Source organism: Saccostrea echinata, unplaced genomic scaffold (assembly GCF_033153115.1).
Source record: "Saccostrea echinata isolate AGI-Se365-2 ecotype Australia unplaced genomic scaffold, CSIRO_AGI_Sech_v1 ptg000029l, whole genome shotgun sequence".
In the NCBI taxonomy this organism is placed as follows: domain Eukaryota; kingdom Metazoa; phylum Mollusca; class Bivalvia; order Ostreida; family Ostreidae; genus Saccostrea; species Saccostrea echinata.
This window is the reverse complement of record NW_026889778.1, coordinates 41,482,016-41,501,577: the sequence shown is the minus strand read 5'-3', so window position 1 is coordinate 41,501,577 and position 19,562 is coordinate 41,482,016. Positions and strand designations below refer to the sequence as shown.

The window sequence follows — 19,562 nt, the reverse complement described above, 5'->3', positions numbered from 1 at the left end:
TAAATTTTGAATTTACCGGGTTGCAGTTAATACAAAAAAAAAAAGACAAATTGTAAATTTTGTATTTACTGCCACCCGGTAAATTCAAAGTTTACAACATTACAATTTTATTTGAATAAGATGGCCATAGCTGTCATCCGTGTCATTTCCTATAATGATTTAGATTTTCACTCGTCCCAGATCCTAATTGTCCACTTTTTATACATTTAAAACTCTCTCTCTCTCTCTTTATATATATACATGTAAGACCATTAAGTTGAAGTGTTGGGACCTGATGACTTCAAGAGACAAGGCACATGTATAAAGAAGTGTTGTTGTTTTTTTTTTAAGTCAGAGAAGCTTTTCAGAGAAAAAAAACCTTCAATCACTTTTAAAGTTGGACAGTATCTGGTTAACCCGTCTAAAATACGACCGTTGTCTTCCCCCGCTTTCAGACTGGAAATATCAGCAGGTGATCACAGTTTAATGGATTCTTAGTGCACACTTAGAGACCGATTGTCTTAACTTCTTTGGTCTGTATCACTAGTCAGAGAGAGGCATCCATTGATTATCTACATCAGACTTAATAACGGCATAGTGTGTCGATTTCGGTAACAGTTGTAAAGAAATAAAGATTTGTAACATCACGAATACTATATATGCATTTCGCACATTTCTACATGTTTCATGTATACATTTACTTTGAATTTCGGTGGTAAGATTAAGAATATGACAGTGTATTTACTGCCACCCGGTAAATTCAAAAAGCTTGTGATACTTGACTTGTACAGTTTTGTAACTGTGAAGACTTTCTTAGTCCTGAGCTATAGTTTAGTGGCTAATTTTTTGCTGATATATATAAAACATTTCTGGCCAAAATTACCTATCGTCTAAGAATGTAAATTGTTTATGAAAATACATGTACATGTCATCATTTGAAACAGGCGTACATTTAAACTTTAGGCACTTCCGGTCAAGATTAGGGGACTCAAATGGCGGTGAATCGCAGCCCTTTGATTTTAGAGCATAGGGATACAGAATATTTTAATACTGACTTAAATGTCCACAACCTGAAGGAAGCGGTGTTTACAATCACCATTTATGCCTATAAGTATCATGAATGTTGCTTGGTGCCAAGGGAAAGAACGTAACTGCAAATATATCTGAGGATCAAAAACGATACCAGTGCTTTTGCTTCTAGGTAACATCTGTCGATTGTTTCTGTTCTACAGAGAATTATATACAAATTAAGAGTGTATCAAAGGTATTATAAATGTCACTAAATAATGGCGTATCATCTGTAAACGGAAACTTATTCAGGCTATATCTCAGTACAAAGGTCAAGGTCGTTCCTTCCAAGATCATAACATTAAACAAAGCCTTATTTTTTGGGATAACTCGCATTTAGCAGGAAGAAATTACATACTGATCTTGAAGCGATATTCAAGCTCAATTTTGGTCCCCTGTTGAAAATGCATTTGTGCGTTTGGTTACGATTTATTGGATCTTTATGCTGCAACCAAAACCCATGGAAAATAAGATTTTTCACGTCTTAGAGTCTGTATAGTTGATATCTCTGATATTTCTTGAGTTTGCTTAGCACGATTTTGTATAATTCCATTGAGCATGGAATCAACATCAAAGAAATAAAACGAAAGGAAAATTTTCCGGTATGGAAAGAACGTCTTTATGACATTTTTATTTTTCAGAGTATAATAATATATCATACTAGCATTTGAATGACAGAAACACTTGCAATATTTATATTATATGAAGTCAAAGTTCAAATTATATAACAGAAATTGCCTTTACAAACATAATTGTATTTTATTATAGAAACAACATATATTCTAAAAGAAGCATATATCGTATTGATCATATGTAGGTTAGAAAAATTATTGTAAATGTTTACTTCGTTGGTATAATTATATATTACATACATGTTTAATGAAAAAAGAAGATGACTTACTCTTTGCTATATTTTGACGTATATTTACCATACACATTACAGATTATTCTAGTACTAAAATTATGTGCACTGTAATTTACAAACTTTCAGAATTCATGTAAAACAATACGTGTCCGTTACTAATTAGAACCAAATGATTATAGTTACAGTTAAGCACTATTGTTATAAAAGTAATAGAAACCTGCAATGGCTTTAATTTGCATTAATAAAAATGTACGATTACTTCTCTCTTAAAAATGTGTCCGAAAAAACTTCATGTGAATAGTATGAGTATACAATGGGAGTAGATCAAAGGACCTAATATGCCACCTATAAGAACAGCTAGTTGTATAATGTAGTTAAGGGTAATATTAAATATGAACATTTCCATAATACCTGCATAAGATGCTGCAGTGGTTGCCATTTCACTCAATTATCTTCAACCTGTAGACTAACAATATCAAGTGCTTTCGCATACAACCTGTAATTTGGTTAACAATGTTTATCCTTTGACATTTGGAAAGCCTTTCTTCACTGTATAAACGTGAAGCAGGCGGAATACTGCATTTATTAAGTGGCTTGTGATGGGAGAAGCTCTTTAACGAATCTGAGAAATGTCGGAGGCATATTTTGTTAATCGGGGTTTGTATTATACCATATGGCTTCTGTTTTATGCACGTGTGGGTGAATTAACCGTAAAATTGATGCCTGTCAGTGTGTTCCATTTCACTGGTTATCTAAAGAATAATCGCATTAAAAAATTTGAAAGTACATTTACATGCATTTACAAATAATTTCTTGAAATCGAAAATACTTAACTTGTGAAAAATTTAGTGTTCACACTCATCGTGGTAAAAATCGTGTTTTATATTAATTATTAGTGGGTGACTTTTTTAATGTTACACATGCAAGTAAGAATTAAATTCAGTGATTCAAGAAAAGTACGTCTAATTCAGAATATTTTCATCTGATTATCATAATTATTTTTCAATTCTATTTTTTATTCAACATTTTCTAATCGAGTTCTTTGCCGTATAATTTCATTATTATTACCCAGCAAATGAATTAGCCTTACAAAAGAACATTAATTAAAGAAGGTTCCAATATTGTTAGATTCTGGACCAGAAGACATCCAATGAGAGTAAATATAAAGTTATCAAAACATGCGTTCCCTCTCAAACTTAATTATTGCATTTTGTAAGTGTATCCTTTGTGACCTGACAATAGAAAATGCTTTTTCCAATTCTACAGAAATAGATTTTTTCTTTGGAAATCTACAAAAAACTTGCCCCAAGACTGACTCCTAATTAGTCTCATTACACAGAAAGAACGAGTTTTTCAGATGCTAGTTAATCAAGAAGATCAGTGTATACGGAAACAGGGCACGTGTACAAAAAACTTCTTTGGAAAAAGAACGGTCGTAGGCAAGTAATCCGATCCATTCCATGATGGAAACAGTTTAATCCAATTACTTGTGTAGGAAAGCCTCGACTGAGTATTTTACAATTATCGCGATCGAATTACCCGCCGGAACGTTACAAATATAGAATTTTGTCTCTTTTTGCCATCTCATAAGATTTCTGTGCAAGTTCGTTCTATTGGATCTTTGTTGATAGAAGGGGCCTTTGGGGCCACTTAAGTTCTTGTAGAACATGGTAGTTTTGACGTCATAATGGGAATATGATTGTTACCGAGTCAATATTTGGAGAGTTATGCAAAATTGTTTATCGATGACCCATTACAAATACGACGTAAATTGTGTGGGTATTTTAATTGGCTAGTACCATCTGTTTGTACCATTGTTAATAGAAGATATTCTGATTGAATGCTCTAAGTTTTGTCCGTTGAAACTAGAGGTCTTTATATTGCATGAGGGCAGTAAAGCTATTGCTATTTTTACATGTGAAATTGGTGTTAGTGATTAAGTACAATTTTTTTCTTTTGGTCACAGTTTATGTTGACGTTATATAAAACTAAATAGTAATAAATAATATGTATACGTATATTTTTTTATATGTTCACACAAATCATAACTTAGCATCCCTGACTATGCTGCTCCCCAAAAATCCTTTTAAGTGTTAGGTTGACATAGTAATTAAAACGTCAGAATAACTTGTAAAATATAATTCTATACAGGCCAGCACCACCCTACAACTTCAAACTACAGTATTTGAAGAAACCAAGAAATCGTCTTGTATTTGAGGAAATCGTTTGGCGAAATTATGCCACCATATTAAGGCAAACTAGCTAGTGGGCGAGAATATTCCACCATTGTAATTAAACAAATCAGTTGGCGAAAATATATCGCTTTAGTATGGCAAACGAGTGGTCGTTCTATAATACGAAAGGCATTCATTTACGATTTTTAGATCTTGCCTATAGTTAACATCTATTATAAAGAAATTCACTTACACCAAATTGTAAGACTGAAAACTGAAACATACTACTTGGTGTCAGTAACTCTGATAGGCCTAGGGAGTTTTGCTCTGTAGACTGATATTATTTTACGGAGTTGAGGGGTGCCAGTATAACGCTCATTAGGGAAAATATTTAGATTTATAAAAAAGGTAAACGTTTGTAATACAGATCACAGTGTAAGAAAAAACTATGGTGATTTTGAATGTTTGACAATTCTTAAATAAACTACTTAGAATTAATAACTTATTTTGTTTCACATAATCATTTGCAAACATACAGTATTGAATTCGAAGGTCCAAAATTACTTTTCTTGTTAAAGTAATATTCTTCATAACATAGAATTCAATGCATCACTATCACTAAGGACAGTTCATTTACGATTCATAACTATGAAATATGAAGATAACGAACAGTTGTCAGCTCAAAAGGCCTTTGAAACAATACAAATTTGGAGCATAGCAAACGAGGACCTCAAAAAATATCAAGAGGTTGGATCAGGTGCCATGGAGTAGTAAGCATCGCCTGTCGAACCGTTCACACCCGCGGTATACTCCTTGTCATGATCGTGCAAACGGAAAAATCCGTAAACAATTCTGTTTGAAAATAATGGCCTAATAATTTGTGTGGAAAACGTCAGTCATTTCATATCCACATTAGGCCTAATTTTAAAGACTCAGGAAATGAAAAAAAAGTATTAATCACTGAAAACACACATTCAAGTATCTGAAATTTGATTCGTTGTATCGAGTCGCAGGTTTGCGTGTAAGAAATCATTTTAATTTACTAAATTATCAAACAAGAATACACCTTTTTCAAACTTTTGCCTTGTAAATTTATATCTATGCCCTACTTTGTGAACAATTGCGATCAAAGAGGTGCTTGCGTAATTGATAATTATGCAACATCTGCTGTCGATATAAACCTGCAATTTCCACTTCTGCAGTGATTGCTAAGTACATTTTAAGATAAAAATAAACTTCAATTTCGAATACAACTCAGATGTGGCCATGCAGTTCGTTTTATGTTGTTAATTCCACATTCTTGTAGAATACATATTTTAAGAGTCTCGTTTTATAATTTTTTGTAAGGCGGTTTTACTTACATGTATATTTTTTCTATTACAGTTGTTGTATAGCATATGCTTACTGAAAAACAAAGAAATGGTGATCTAGTACCGATAGTGTAATTTTCTTTACTTCTTTTTTATCCCATCAAAGAAACAATGCTTTTGGCAGTTTGGCTCTACGTCTGAGTTCTTACTATCGTCCTCTTATAAATTGATAAATAAGGGGTATCTGTAACATGCACTGCATTGTGTTCACTCACTCACCCTCCCTCTCACTCTGAAATGTTAAATATATGACAATGCTTTTTATATTCAACCTAAAGGTATAGTCCGGCCCTTTTCGCATAAGCATGTAGCATGTATCAGTGGAAACCCGAGAAGCTGTTTCTTACAAGTACCCTAGTTAATAATGAACAACAATGCCATTGGATTTTACATGTATGGGCGCAAATCTATCAAATGTTTATTTCCTGCTAAAGCCGGTGTAAAGACGAATTATCATCTTTACACCGGTACCCATTTCTCGGAAATTTGTTCCAGTGAATATACAGTGTACAGAACACCAAAAATAATTCCAAAATTTTCAATTATTTTAAGCAATTTTTTTTTATAATATACCCGGCACAACTGACACCCAAATTCTTAAAACATTGATAAAATCATACATATAAATGCACTTAGCCCGAGCTGTACACAATGCACATATAGATCGGGCATTTGATATATAGTGGCATTGATTTCTTACCATTGTACATTATTGTAATTATAACCAGTACTAATAGCTCCCAGGGGAGGCTGCTAGTTTCATTAACAGTTTGAAATATATATGATGAGAGTACATTTGTGTAGCCTCAAAGGTGTATGCATGTAGTTTACAATTTTTGTGCTTCTGTTTTTGTAAAGCAGGGGAAAAGATAGAAATTATTTTTAGCAAATGTGCAGGCCTTGCTGGCCAAGTATTAGGTAAATGTAGGTAACGCGATCTGACCTGGGCTCCTGGATCAATATCCTCCGGTTAGTGTTATACAATATACCTGTAGAACCATGTGTCGTCACACCTGAATAAGATAAATATCTGTGTCGGGGACACGTTCATTCAGACTATTTTGTCCCTTATGAATGATTAATTTCGATACATATCTCTTGAGAGCTTCTTTCGATGCTGGTAATAGAACCTCAAATTTGCCTTCGTTTTGGTTAATAAATCGATGAGTTTTGCGAACTCGTTTCTGTGACTGATTTCAATATAAACCTGTTGCATGGGATACAAGGTCAAAGATTAAAATATTATGTTACCATGCAATTCTTTAATTCTTCATGCTTTTAATTTTACCCAAGGCCCGAGGGTTATTGTACCATTCTAAGTTATTGCATAAAAAGTAAGGTAAAAAAGATATATGCAGAAGCAAAACCACACCTTGCTACTTAAATATTAGTAGTATTAAAGCTTCTGTCAGCGCGAATTTCGCAGACCTATCTAAGATGCTCGTCTTTAAGATGAATTTCTTCAATATGAGATAGGGAAGCCATACATAATCTAGCAGTACATTTTGTTGGCAGAAGTGGATGCCAAAACAACCTCTTTGTATTTTTATTGCTGTTTATCTTAAAATCTGAGTGTACTTACACATTTTCCTTTATCAATCTGATTTAACATTCATCATATATTTTGTTTGATGGAATTGAATGCAGTCCCTTTGTTGCTCCTCAGACAGTTGTTCCTGGCAGTGCTAGCGAACTCATGAAATCACTGTGTTCTTTGTAAAAGTACATTATGCTATTGCTAACCAGAAATTATTTTCGCTAATTTTAGACGTACATGTAACTCTAGTTGTTTATTTTTCTTTGCGAACTAAAAAAAAAAACATTGGCTATTGTATATATGGGCTTACAGTGCATATAATGACACGCAATCAATGTGCATTTTTCATGTTGTTTTTAGTTATGGTGATATGGTGCCAAAGACAATTGCCGGAAAAATAGTTGGCGGTTTGTGTTCCTTGAGCGGAGTTTTAGTCATTGCACTTCCTGTTCCTGTTATAGTGTCCAACTTCAGTAGAATATATCACCAAAACCAAAGAGCTGACAAACGAAAGGCACAAAAGGTATCAATTTTCATAGTATATAATTATGATTGCAGTTTTCAAATGAAGAAATATTTTGTAACAAATTCAAATGTGAGTGCCTGAATTAACACGAAATTAAGGAAGCTCTAAACACTAACAAAAAGTGCTTTTTGGGCTTGGAGATAAATATATCAATCATATAAAGGTGTGCATATTGAGACTATTTAGTTCATTTTCAACATAGGGTACCTGCCTTATTTCCGCAGGAAAAATGTTCAAAGACAATGGACAGAAATCACTGTTGTTTACTTACAGTGGGAAAATCAATGGAAATAATGAATTTAATTACTTATTCTTGTTCTAATATAATGCTAAGAATATTTTAATCTATTATAAATTGTGTAATTAACAGTAAATAACCATTTTTTCTATCTTACTTCTAAGGGCAGATCACTCTAACTGCATAAAACTACCATACAAGTAGAACTCTTTAGTGTGCAGTGTTTAGAACTTCCTTAAAGCACTTTTAAATAAAGGGAATACTGATACTTGCTGAAGCATTGGTTTGTAGCACGACTAGATTAAAAATCAAAACTTCCTTCAGTGTCAATCTTTAGAACTACTTTCTCTACGAATGAATACATGTAGTTTTTGATTAACGTAATATTGAGTTGTCTGGAGTTTTACTGATCATTGAATAAATGGAGAGAATTTATATTGATGAACTTTTTCAATAATCAGTTTAGATTAAATCAAGTAATACATCACAATACATATAGAAATGCTGTTATTTTTGCTTTTAATAAGCAGATATCTTTCTAGATAATAACAAAAATTGCAATTTTGCTAATTTATAAATTAAGTTCTGGGGAAGTATTTCTATATTTTGAAATAATTAAAATGATGGTCCTCTGGAATTGTATGTGAATCAATAATTTAATTTTTACCCGAAACTCGAAACAATAATAAATAACAGGAAAACTAGTGAGTCAATATGGCAATATGGTGTCCCAGACACGGCATACGACCAAGACTTCTCCGAATAAGAAGATGAATATTCCATGTGGCTTGAAAGAGGTTCACAGCAGAGTAAACTTAAACCGTCCAATACCTGATGCTATTTAAGAACTTATCAGAATTTTCTTTAGTCATTTTAATTGTCAAGAAGGACATTCTACATTATTTCTTATCATTACTAGATATTTATTTTGTTACTAAGTTAAACCCGCCATTTTGGTTATATGACATTGATTTTCATGATTTCTAAAGACAACAATCGCTACAAGTATAGGCTTCATATCATGTAAACTCATACAATTATATGCAAAATTTTGCTCCTTCACATTTCAAAGAAAACAAAATGTATCAATATTCCAAAACCATATTTTTCAAAACATGTTTTACTGAATTTTACCTTAGTGTTTCTTCTTATCTTTTAAATCACTATTTTAAAAATAAATTATTTTAAAACGGGTCTGATCTGAGGAGAAAATGTTGTCTTTAATTTTCTTTCAAATGAAAAATTCATACATTACATGGACTCACAGGCCCAGAAAGACATCGTTTCTGATTTTCAGTGTCAAAGTCTGTAGGACGCTATTCTGAGTATTTAAACACATTTTGTTTTATCTCAATGAAGCACTGTCTTCCAAATACGCAATCTCATTATACAATATTTTTATTTTGTTTGCTTGTTGTTTAACGTTTCAATCATATGGAGACGCCACCGCTTGCCAGTGGAGAGCTGCAAATTGACCTATGCTCGGCACTTAGAGCCATTGAACAGTGAGGGATCTTTTTCGTACCAGAACCAGAACCTACTGTGACACGGGACCTCGGTTTATACAGTCTTACCCGAAGGACCGGTCTCCACGTCCCACAGTGGGATTCGAACCCGCGACGAAAGGATCAACTCCTTACTCCGCGACTCTAGAGCAGACGTTCTCCCACTGCGCTACCCGGGCGACTACAATATTTTTAATAGTTGTAGATAAAGATACCTGTTCGTGTTCAATAAGAATAGTGATTCTAATCTTATCAGAATTAGATGTAGTTTTGTTTAGGTTTTAGTTGTTTACAGAGATGAGCAGTCTTTATGTTCGGTACACCTGAGTATCCCTTTTGTTGTGTGACTGCAATTGATCTCTTCTTGAATTACAAAGTGCCGTTAAGCAGATCTAGAAAAAAAATCCTTTTAAAGTATTTTCAGTCATACATTTCAGGGAAGAACATTGAATGAGTAGATCACTAAACCAGAAAATAGTTAACTAGGTACTTTACCTTTGAAAAGCTTGACATTCTTTTTGAAGCATCTTCAGTTTGATGTCAAAAATTCTCTTGACTTTGTTAATTAAGCTGTTAAACTCATTTCAAGCATTTCCTTGAATATTTTCCCGAATTAGAAACCTTCTGTAAAAGAGAGCAGAAAAGGTAGGCGCAGTGGAATAGGGGAACTAACTCTAATTTTATATTTTCAAAGTAAATAGCATTTTATCTAAAGATAATAATTCAAATACGATTAACAATTTCAGAAAGTATCTTTTTTGATATGATTAAAAAGATCCTTGACAAAAAGATTAATCGTTTTTATTTTGTGTCAGTTTACTTAAAGACGTACAACACAGTGGGGGAGATAACTCTTTCAATGAAACGTTTAACGTGACGTCAGTTTGACGCTAATTATCAAGCGTCAAAATGACGAGCTATTACATAGTTTTTAAAGTTAATTATACAGTTTCCCTGCAATTTGCGTAGTTATAATTTCCAACTTTTCCCCCTGTTACATCAAATTTGATAATACATGTATTTTATCCACTAAAGTATGAAGTTCCAAGAAGGAAAAAAGGTTCGAAAATGACCTTTTCCTGCGGGTTTTACCAAGGGATATGGAATAGCCTTGAAGAGAGAACAACATGTAGTGTAAACTCATTCATTAAAAGTTTACTAAAATATAACATTCAGTTTTATTTAACTTTTCAAATATCAGCTCTGGAAATATTTTATTGGCGTTATGTGGTCATGATTTTCCTATCCCTGAAGGTTGTTTTTTTCTCTGTGAAGAAAGTTTTTTTTTTCGTTTCCCGCTTTTTTTCTTGTTTTATTTTTTTAATATATATAACAGATCTGAGTGTTTAAGCTCACTGATATTACTGAGACGCTTCTACCGAGACAGAAGCCGTATCTAACAGATTAAAATCCAAAGGAAGTCTTTAACAAAATGTGTTTCAAATATCAGACGATGCAAAAGTTCGCAGAGAGAACATTAGAAAAGCACTTCGCATAATTACTCAGATTTTTTTTTTTGGTAAGTGTATTGCAATAGTTGATGTTGAAACTTTTTTTTTCTCCCCTCTCTTTAGTAATCACCCAAAAAATGTTACAAATAGTGGCATAACACTTTAAAAAATTTTTTTTCTTACCCCAATACAAGCAACTCTTATGATAAAATAATGTTCGGAAATTCCCTTTTATTCAAAAAGCAGGCCTATTTAATCATGCAAGAGTTTAATTTACAGACTGAACTTTAAGTGACTTAGCTGATTTAGGTCTTCATTCATGACTATCAAGACATTATAGAGGATCAAGTACATGTATAAGTTATCATGGAAACAATTCAAAGCCATTAACACTGTCGAAACTGAAAAGAAGTATTTAAGAAAATATGAAAACTGTATCACCTGAGTCATAGACTTAAATAAAAGGTGACCTTTTCTGATCAAAGTTTGTCTGTCACTCATTACCTACATCTATCATTTCTCTGTGCTGTAAACTTTTGACCTCTTTCCTAGAAACTCGACAAGTTTCAACCAGCCTTGTATAGGGTTTGTGAGGAGAGTAGCGGATCAGAAACCATTTGCTAGCGAAGATGCCCTATAACCAATTTCATTATTTACTGCATACAAGTATGGTGCATTTGAATTTCTTCAAATCCATACTCTTTTGCAAGAGGGTGTGTTCGTAAGAATTTTTACAGCGAATATTTGGCAGAAATCTCTTAATAGGTAAAGATACAAGGTACATGTACATGCTGCTATATTTGCTTTAAATGAAGACCAAGGTTTGTTTAAGTCGAGGCACCATACATCAGTATGAGACGACACTAGTATACCAGGAATGTGCATGAAATAAGGGCCAGTCGACCCACCTACTTCAACGTTTTTATTTGTATTTTTAATTATAATGCACAATTATAAAGTAATTTGAAATGGAAATTTGATACAATTTGCAGATATCGTTGAAAAAAATCTTAGCATATCCGAAGGACAGATTTAATATCTTTTACAATACAGATGTCTTCATGTGAAGAAGATAAAGCTCTAAGACGCTTACACAATTGGAAGTCATCCTTAGAGCACCTGCAATTTTGCGAAATAAATGGCATTTATCTAGCATCATCATTAATACATGAAATTAGGAATGAAACAAGTAAAAATCAATAAATTGTGTAGAGGATGTTTTAAAGTATATGTCCTTGAAGATAGCAATGAAATGTGAATGAAAATGTTTTCTTTTATTTAAAAGCTGCAAATGGTCTGTAGCTGTGTACATTAATGAACACATTTGGCCATTTAAAATAAATTTCATGCCTTATGTTCTTTCCAGTTGTGAATATAATTTTTGTGATGATTTTTTTCTTCTAAATTTTAAATTACAGAAAGCGAGAATTGCACGTATTCGAATGGCCAAAAACGCAAGTGGCGCCGCCTTTATCAGTAGTAAGAAGCGGGCGGAAGAGGCAATGCGGGCGAGAGAGAGTGGACTAGAAGTTGAGGATCTGAAAAACCAAGATACATTAGAGATGCAACACCATCATCTACTCAGTTGCTTAGAAAAGACCACAGTACGTATTTCAAAAAATGAAAAAAAAGCTCGATAAAGTTTCTTTAGTCTTTTTTGAAAGGGAAGGCCATCTTTCACTCGTTCATTAATTGTTCGTATCTTGAATCGTTTGATATTTTGTAGTAAATTCATTTTACTGGAAATTCAAATTATATGAAAATGTATCAAAAACGGAATCATTTATATACCATTTTAGACCCTCTTTCAAATTAATTTTTTGATATAATCTGATTCTGATTTATAAAATCAGCAAGATTGAAAGCGTTTTATTTGTTCAAATGCATGTACTAGTATTCAACAAAGACTATTTTAGAGTAGAAATAAGTAATGTTTCCAAATGAAATATTTATTTTACTATCCACAATATATTAGGTAACTTGCATATAATTATTTTAAACAGACAGCTGCATCTTACATATACTAACATACAGATGTTTTTGTTATAAAAATTACTTGCATAAAGAACATGAACAATTCGTATGTACACCTTCTATCGTATTACTTTCATCTGCACTTGAAACTGTTAGGAGAACTCAAGCTTCATTGAGCAAAATCATATTTTTGGTTGATATTTGGTTGCTTGTAGTGAATTGCATGTGGGCATTATTATAATTATAATAGCAATTTTGCTTGCTAGATTGACCTGCCATCACAAAGTTACTATATATTTAGCTTTTTGCTTGGAATTCTTCGAATGATATCTGTTTGTCATTTGAAATGCCATTATGAATAATATAAACAACAAAAATTAAGGGGGAAATTGAATTTAAAATTGTTTTAGACTATTTATAATGGTGATTCAAAATGCATCACCAATTTAGATAATCTAAAATCACTTCCTTCACTGAAGAAAGCCAAGCTTGAAGAAAAATTCCTCAAAATGTACTAATGTTAAGGAAATCAGATTAGAATAAAATACCAAATTTAATATGTGTTCACTCTAAACTATAAAACAGCACTCCTTTCTCCGACCACCCCGATTCAGATCAGTTGCAATGTAAAATATATGAGAGGTTCAAAAAGGCGTGGTTTTGCAGGACCGAGAATTTGTGGAATTGGATATGGCGTTTAATGGGGCTCCAAACAAACCCTCAGAGACGCCCCCTCCTTCTCCAGACCCGTCTCTGACGTCACTAGACAGGCGGAAAGACACGGGGTGCTGCGGTCGTAGGTTTTCGCCACATCGAAGATTTCTCGTAAAGGTAAGCCAATGCCCCGAGGGACTCCGAGATAGCTGTCCCACGACCAGCCGTTGTAGCAACTAGATATGACTCGAAAACCACTAATTAAAGATGTTACGTTGATTTCCATAAATCCTGTAGATTTCTTTAAAAAAAAAACACCTAAAATTGGAATTACAGGCGATTGTCTAAAATTGCATCAGCTTTGTTTTGAAAAGAAATCCAGTTTGTAATCATCCGAGTACGCTGAATCGGAAATCAAACAATATTGCGTCACAAGTGACGTTATTTAAAACGTTTGGGAATGAAACATAAACCAACTTTAGAACACAAGCACCAAAACCTGGCAATGTTCCCTATATTATTGGTTTGCGTGTCGTCGGTTGCTACATTCCATTTATTTCACACCCCTTCTTCCCCATTGTTGTAATACTGATATAAATGTCCATTAAAACAATCAGCTCCCAAGTTAAATTGTCAATACATCTGTACGCCATGGGAAAGAATTTTTGTGCATCAGTTACATGTATCCATATTTCTGCTTTACTTGATGCTTCTTGTAAGCTTCAGCTCGTGCAATATTCAAACCCTGACTACTTTTTAGGCATAGAAAAACAAAACTAAATATAGACAAGAAAGTGAACTGAACAGCGTTTAAATTCTTCAGGATAAAACTATATGTCTGATAAAGAAATATTAAGTATTTGATGCTAACTGTGTCACCATACATTTTTTTTTTTATCTAAAATAAATTTTCTATGAAATCAAATAGTGATATAATGAATAAAGCATGTTTTAGAAAGCAGACCCAAAGACCTTAAAAGTTAGTTGCAATTCTTACCATGGCAAAAAAGTTCAATCTTCAATTAATTACGATGGTAGTGGCGGTATAGACTTAATTTACAAATGTAAATATTAGACAGTATATGGGTATGATATAATAGTTGTTATAATAAATTATCTTATTTGAAGGGTTGCACGTGGGGTGCAAACCTCCATTATGTCTTAAACAAACAAAATTCTTTTTTTTCTAAAGTCAAAAGAGTCCTAGTTAGACAAAAATCTAGAAATAATGTTCTTTTAAAAGATGTAATTCTAGAAAAAAAAACTTAAATGTATGAATATTTGTCCATTATATGTGTGATTTTATACAGTCTTGCCATGATAGAGACAGTTATAGTGCGCTGAAATTGACTAATATTGCTTGGCTTCTAATGCTTAAGTATGTTGTACCTGATTTTGATACTCTAACACTGTAAAAAAAATCATAGCTATCGTAGTCCGAGAATATTTTTAAATTTATTTAAAAAACTGAATAAATTTTGACAAGTTTTCTTTTCAGAGTCATTTTACTATTAATACCAAGTAAGGATTTTTTTTAAAATGGACCTCTACTGTGATATTTCTATTTACAGCGACGAAACACCGATTCGGATCAAGATGACCTTAATGATATTCAAATTCGACTTCCAACCATAAACCGATCATCTAGATCAAACTTGAACGCTGTCAGCGGCGGGGCGACAACGCCTAACAGCAAATCAAACAACCTGACTGTCACAACCGCTATCGTAACACTACCCACACCTAGTACAACTCCTGAGACCGAGTCTCTCCTGGCGCAAACTGACCAGGCTCCACCCCCTTACCAACAGACTTTATCACAGAGTCAACAAACTTCACAAAACGCAGGGGATGTGGTGAAAATATCTTCATTGTGATAAAAGATCGTGCGTTAGTTCTATGTTAACGTCTCACCAATAATTTATTAACAAATCCTACCACTGGACATCGCAAACTTGCGTTTGATAGGCAATAATATTGAGAATGATATGCTGTTGGAAAATGATATGAGAATTTGTACCTCAAGGATAAGTTTGAAGAGTGTAAATGATGGAAGAGGAGCTTAAATCAAAATATTGATGCGATGACAGTAAAAAAAATCAAACACGAGTAACGATGTTACATATTTGCTACGAATTCTGCCCAGTTGATTCCATATGTTTCATTGAGTATCGTGCACTGACCACGGCTGTTTGCGGAATGTTTAAATCAGTGTGATTTTTTTCACTACTTGACCACGTGATTTTTTTTCCTGCGGAAAAATATTTATGACAATTTGTCACGTGATACTTTCCAGAGCGATGATTGATAACCGTTGTTCTTTTTCTAATATATGTCTTTAGAAAATATTGCTCACGTATGTGTAGAATTTACATTTTTGTATTTTCATCAGATCTCACGTCATTCCATGTAATATACTGTCCCATACAAAGCGAGATGACTCCATTTTGTACAAGATGACCGTATGACTCCCTCTGCACAAGTCCTGCTATGCATTGCAAACGGATACAACACATTATCTATATATCTACAAACAGACTCAACATTCCTAGAAAAATAGTATTTAATTCTTGACTAGAGTGGTCATTTACAATCAATCCGGGTTAAATAATTCATTAAATAATGAAGGGCAAACAATTCAACATATGACTTGATTAAAAAAAAAAATAGGAAAGTGCTTGAAACTTAAAAACGCAAATTAACTTTAAACTTTTTTGGATCACATTTTAAGCAAGTATATCCCTTATCACAGAAGGGGAAATTTACAGCATATCCTCCATTGTTTTAAAGATGATTAAAAAACATTTTCTGTAAAATAAAATAAGAAAATTAAAGATAAAACTATCACAATGAAAATGGCGACGGCCGTTATCAGAAAAAAATATCTACACCACGACCAAAACTTCTTACCTAGATGAAAATGTATTGTAGCGTTGCAGAAATATGCAAAGCGCCGCAACCTTTTCAAACCTCACTTAAAACATCACTCATATTCACCACCGTCACTTGTATATAGACGTGTTTCATGTGGCAACGTAAGTCTTTTCTTTTTTGAGTATAATATAACGCTTTAGTTTAAATTTGAGAAAAAATTGAATTCAGAAATGTCTTAATGCATGAATGTAAATATTGATCGATCACATGATTTCAACTTCAATAAACATTATGATAATGATAATAAATAAACTTTGGGAAGGGAGGGGGTTTATGGTTAAATATTGAAATAATCGACCTTCATTTTCAGACTACGTACGGTATTTCGATGGCACTTGTGTATAAAAAAGTTCTCACAAGTAAAGTGAACCAACTTTTTTCCCGAAACTTGCGATCTTTTTTGTTTCTTCTTTTCAAACAAGTATTCATTGTTGCTGAAACCATTAATGTTACTGTAATTCTTTTCATTGCGTGAATGTTATTTTCATATATTTTGAACTTCTTTGTGTAATTCATACGTCAACAGTATGTAATTAAACAGAAAGACCCACTTCGCGGATGAATACATTCAGTCTGTTGTTCTGAATGCGGACTATTTGATCCTTGTGTGCGACCGAATGGAAGTGAGTAGCCCACTGTGAAGCAATGTTTCTCTTGTTTTGAGGAGCGTATCTACACAAACTAGGATGTGGTGTTGAGTGATTCAAAATTTGTTATACTCTGCTTAGATGGATAAGAGACCTACCTTTAACCCATGTGTGAATTGTTCCGTGACTCGGGGTTATAGTGTATGTTAGAACGGGTGTTCCCGTTGTTACTGTTTTAATACTACAATAAATTCCCATTACAAACTTAACGAAATCTATCTTATAATTTATATAAAGTTTGCCTGTCGTCTCATTGTTTTAGTCAAGAGACGTATGTTTCATACATCCAGTTTAATGCGGTGAACGTCTCCATTTAGAGACATGTTGTTGCTTATTGATAATAGAATTTTTATTTATTATTGACTCTACTTAAAACGTTAATTTTATTATTAACACCAGGGGACTAAAAATGTACTAATGTTACATCAGTAGATATTGCAGACTAGTAATGAGGCTACTGAACCTTTTATTTTTGTTAAAAGATTCAGAAACGATCTCTATAATTTATTAATTGTCAGTAATCTTATTTATCCCCTCTTCTTACTTCGCTCTTCTTACTTCCTTGCATTGATTGAATAATGGGTGAATTAAAAAAAATGACCAAACACATATTTATCAACCTGGACTAAAAATACAGGCAAAGAGAATACAGTTCTATTACTCGGTATATGTCTTTTGATATTGTCTAAATACCTGCCAAATATCTCATTGATATCTCAAGTCATAAAAAAGTTCTGCCCAAAAATAATGCTAAAATTTCAGGAATGCAACGCCTTTTGTTACGTTTTGAAAATTCGATATTTTTTGAAGATCTGTGAAATAAAAAATAATGGTTTATGTTGGAAATAAAGACTTTTTTGATAATAATCAAAGTATTTACCTTTAAATGTAGGCTGTAGCAACTTTTGTTTGACCAACTTGTGGCCATGGCTGATGTTAAAAAAAAAAGTTAAACCACGTCAGGAGTGCAACAGAAAAAATGAAGTGTTGCCAAAAAGCATTGATTTGAAAAATCTGTATGACAAGTCAAAAAAGAATTTTCAAAGTGTAGAACAATAACTGATATACCATTTAATCTTTAAAATGTTATATTAATCACAAGCAGCATTAATGAGAGTCAAGTATCTGTGCATACCCAACATTTGATGTTTTGCTCCCCAGCATGGAAAACTTTTATCAGTATATGATTTTCTGATTTCTATTTTGGAAAATAAAGACCCAAAGAACATTTTTACCAAAAGATCTGTCAATTAAAGGGTTTGTCTATGTTTCTATGGTGAGAAGTGCACCGCATTTTTCTAAAGATCCCAGTTATATGATGAAAAGACTTCTATTCATACTAATAAATATTCTTCTATCAATAGTGATCTATTTGATTAATTTAGTATATTATTGACAGTTTCATTATTAAAATCTGTCTTTTTTTCAATTGTATCAATCCAGATGTGTTTTTATCTTTTCTTTGAATTTTTTTTTTATGAATATGAAAAAACACACAGAAAAAATGTTATAAAATTCAAGTAATTCCACCTCATTGTCACTGAAACACGACAGAAAATGTTCTGATGTAATTTATGCTTCACAATTCTACTTTAAAGACTCGTATGCTTTTGGTCAGGAGGGCAAACAAATGGTAGTATTCTTGCTGATCAAATATGAAATATGAAAACAATTTATGAGTAGAATGTTTCTGGTTGACCTCAATTGTTTACAGTGTTTGTCCCGTGAAGGAAAATATACTATAAATATACTTTTATCTGCTAAATATATTTTAGCTATTTTTTTTTTTTTTTTTTTTTTTTTTTTTTTTTTTTTTACGTAAATAGGAAATTACTAGAGAAAAAAAGCCAAGTTTAAATATTTTTATGTTCTAACCATGAAGTGTTGGACGATAAATAGAATTTCACTTGATGTTGACAGACACCTTATGAATTTTTGTGTTCTATGGTTTTAATTTTCCTTCAGTGAGAAGATGTTTTATAATTATCAATGAACTTCATCTATCTTTACTAAAGAATAAAGTGCAGAAAATGTTTTATACTATTTGTAGTACAAATCAATATGTTTGTCAACAATTTACAGATTTTGCTTGGAGGTTTTACAGTCAATTCACAGAATAGTTTTTGTCACCAAACATATTCTTTTTAGAATATGTATTACACAAGCAAATAATCATAAGTTGAAGTCTAGAAATATGAAAAACGTGCCGTAAATTATAACAAAACGACGAACTTACGTATTTACAAGCTTTGAATGAGTTATTGTGTGCTATATTTTTTAAAACAATCTTTACTAAAATACACTTCATGATCAGATGTGAGGAGTGCGACAACATAAGATAAAATAGGACCGCTTCAAAATCTGGTATCTTTTGTAAGAAAGCTTGTATATCAAAACTCCTTTTTGGCTTAGATTTAAAGAACTGACTTAAATGGACAAAAAAAGTAATTTTTGGGGAATTTGTTGTTTCATATATCTTTCATATCAAAACTTTTCAAACCAGAATTGAAAAGAATAATGTAAAATAACAATCAAAAACTTAGGCCAATTTCTTTCACATATATAAAAGAAGAAACTCAATCAAGGTTTAGGTCCAATCATTTACATCCCGCGCCGGACATCATTTTGAAGCATAAAAGC

General features: G+C 32.6%; 1 protein-coding gene across 2 annotated transcripts in view; it reads left to right on the top strand.

Moving 5' to 3' along the window:
• The window catches only part of LOC133195950 (potassium voltage-gated channel protein Shal-like), a 44,456-nt gene extending 27,320 nt beyond the window's left edge, over positions 1-17,136 (top strand). The window contains exons 2-5 of one of the 2 annotated variants that reach the window (XM_061331934.1): positions 7,354-7,516; positions 12,132-12,317; positions 13,354-13,518; positions 14,913-17,136. In XM_061331934.1, coding sequence (XP_061187918.1) covers positions 7,354-7,516; positions 12,132-12,317; positions 13,354-13,518; positions 14,913-15,218 — 820 coding nt within the window. In that variant the 3' untranslated portion in view covers positions 15,219-17,136. The remainder of the gene's footprint in view (positions 1-7,353; positions 7,517-12,131; positions 12,318-13,353; positions 13,519-14,912) is intronic. The other variant, XM_061331935.1, reaches the window with a different exon arrangement.
• Positions 17,137-19,562: the final 2,426 nt, after the last annotated feature.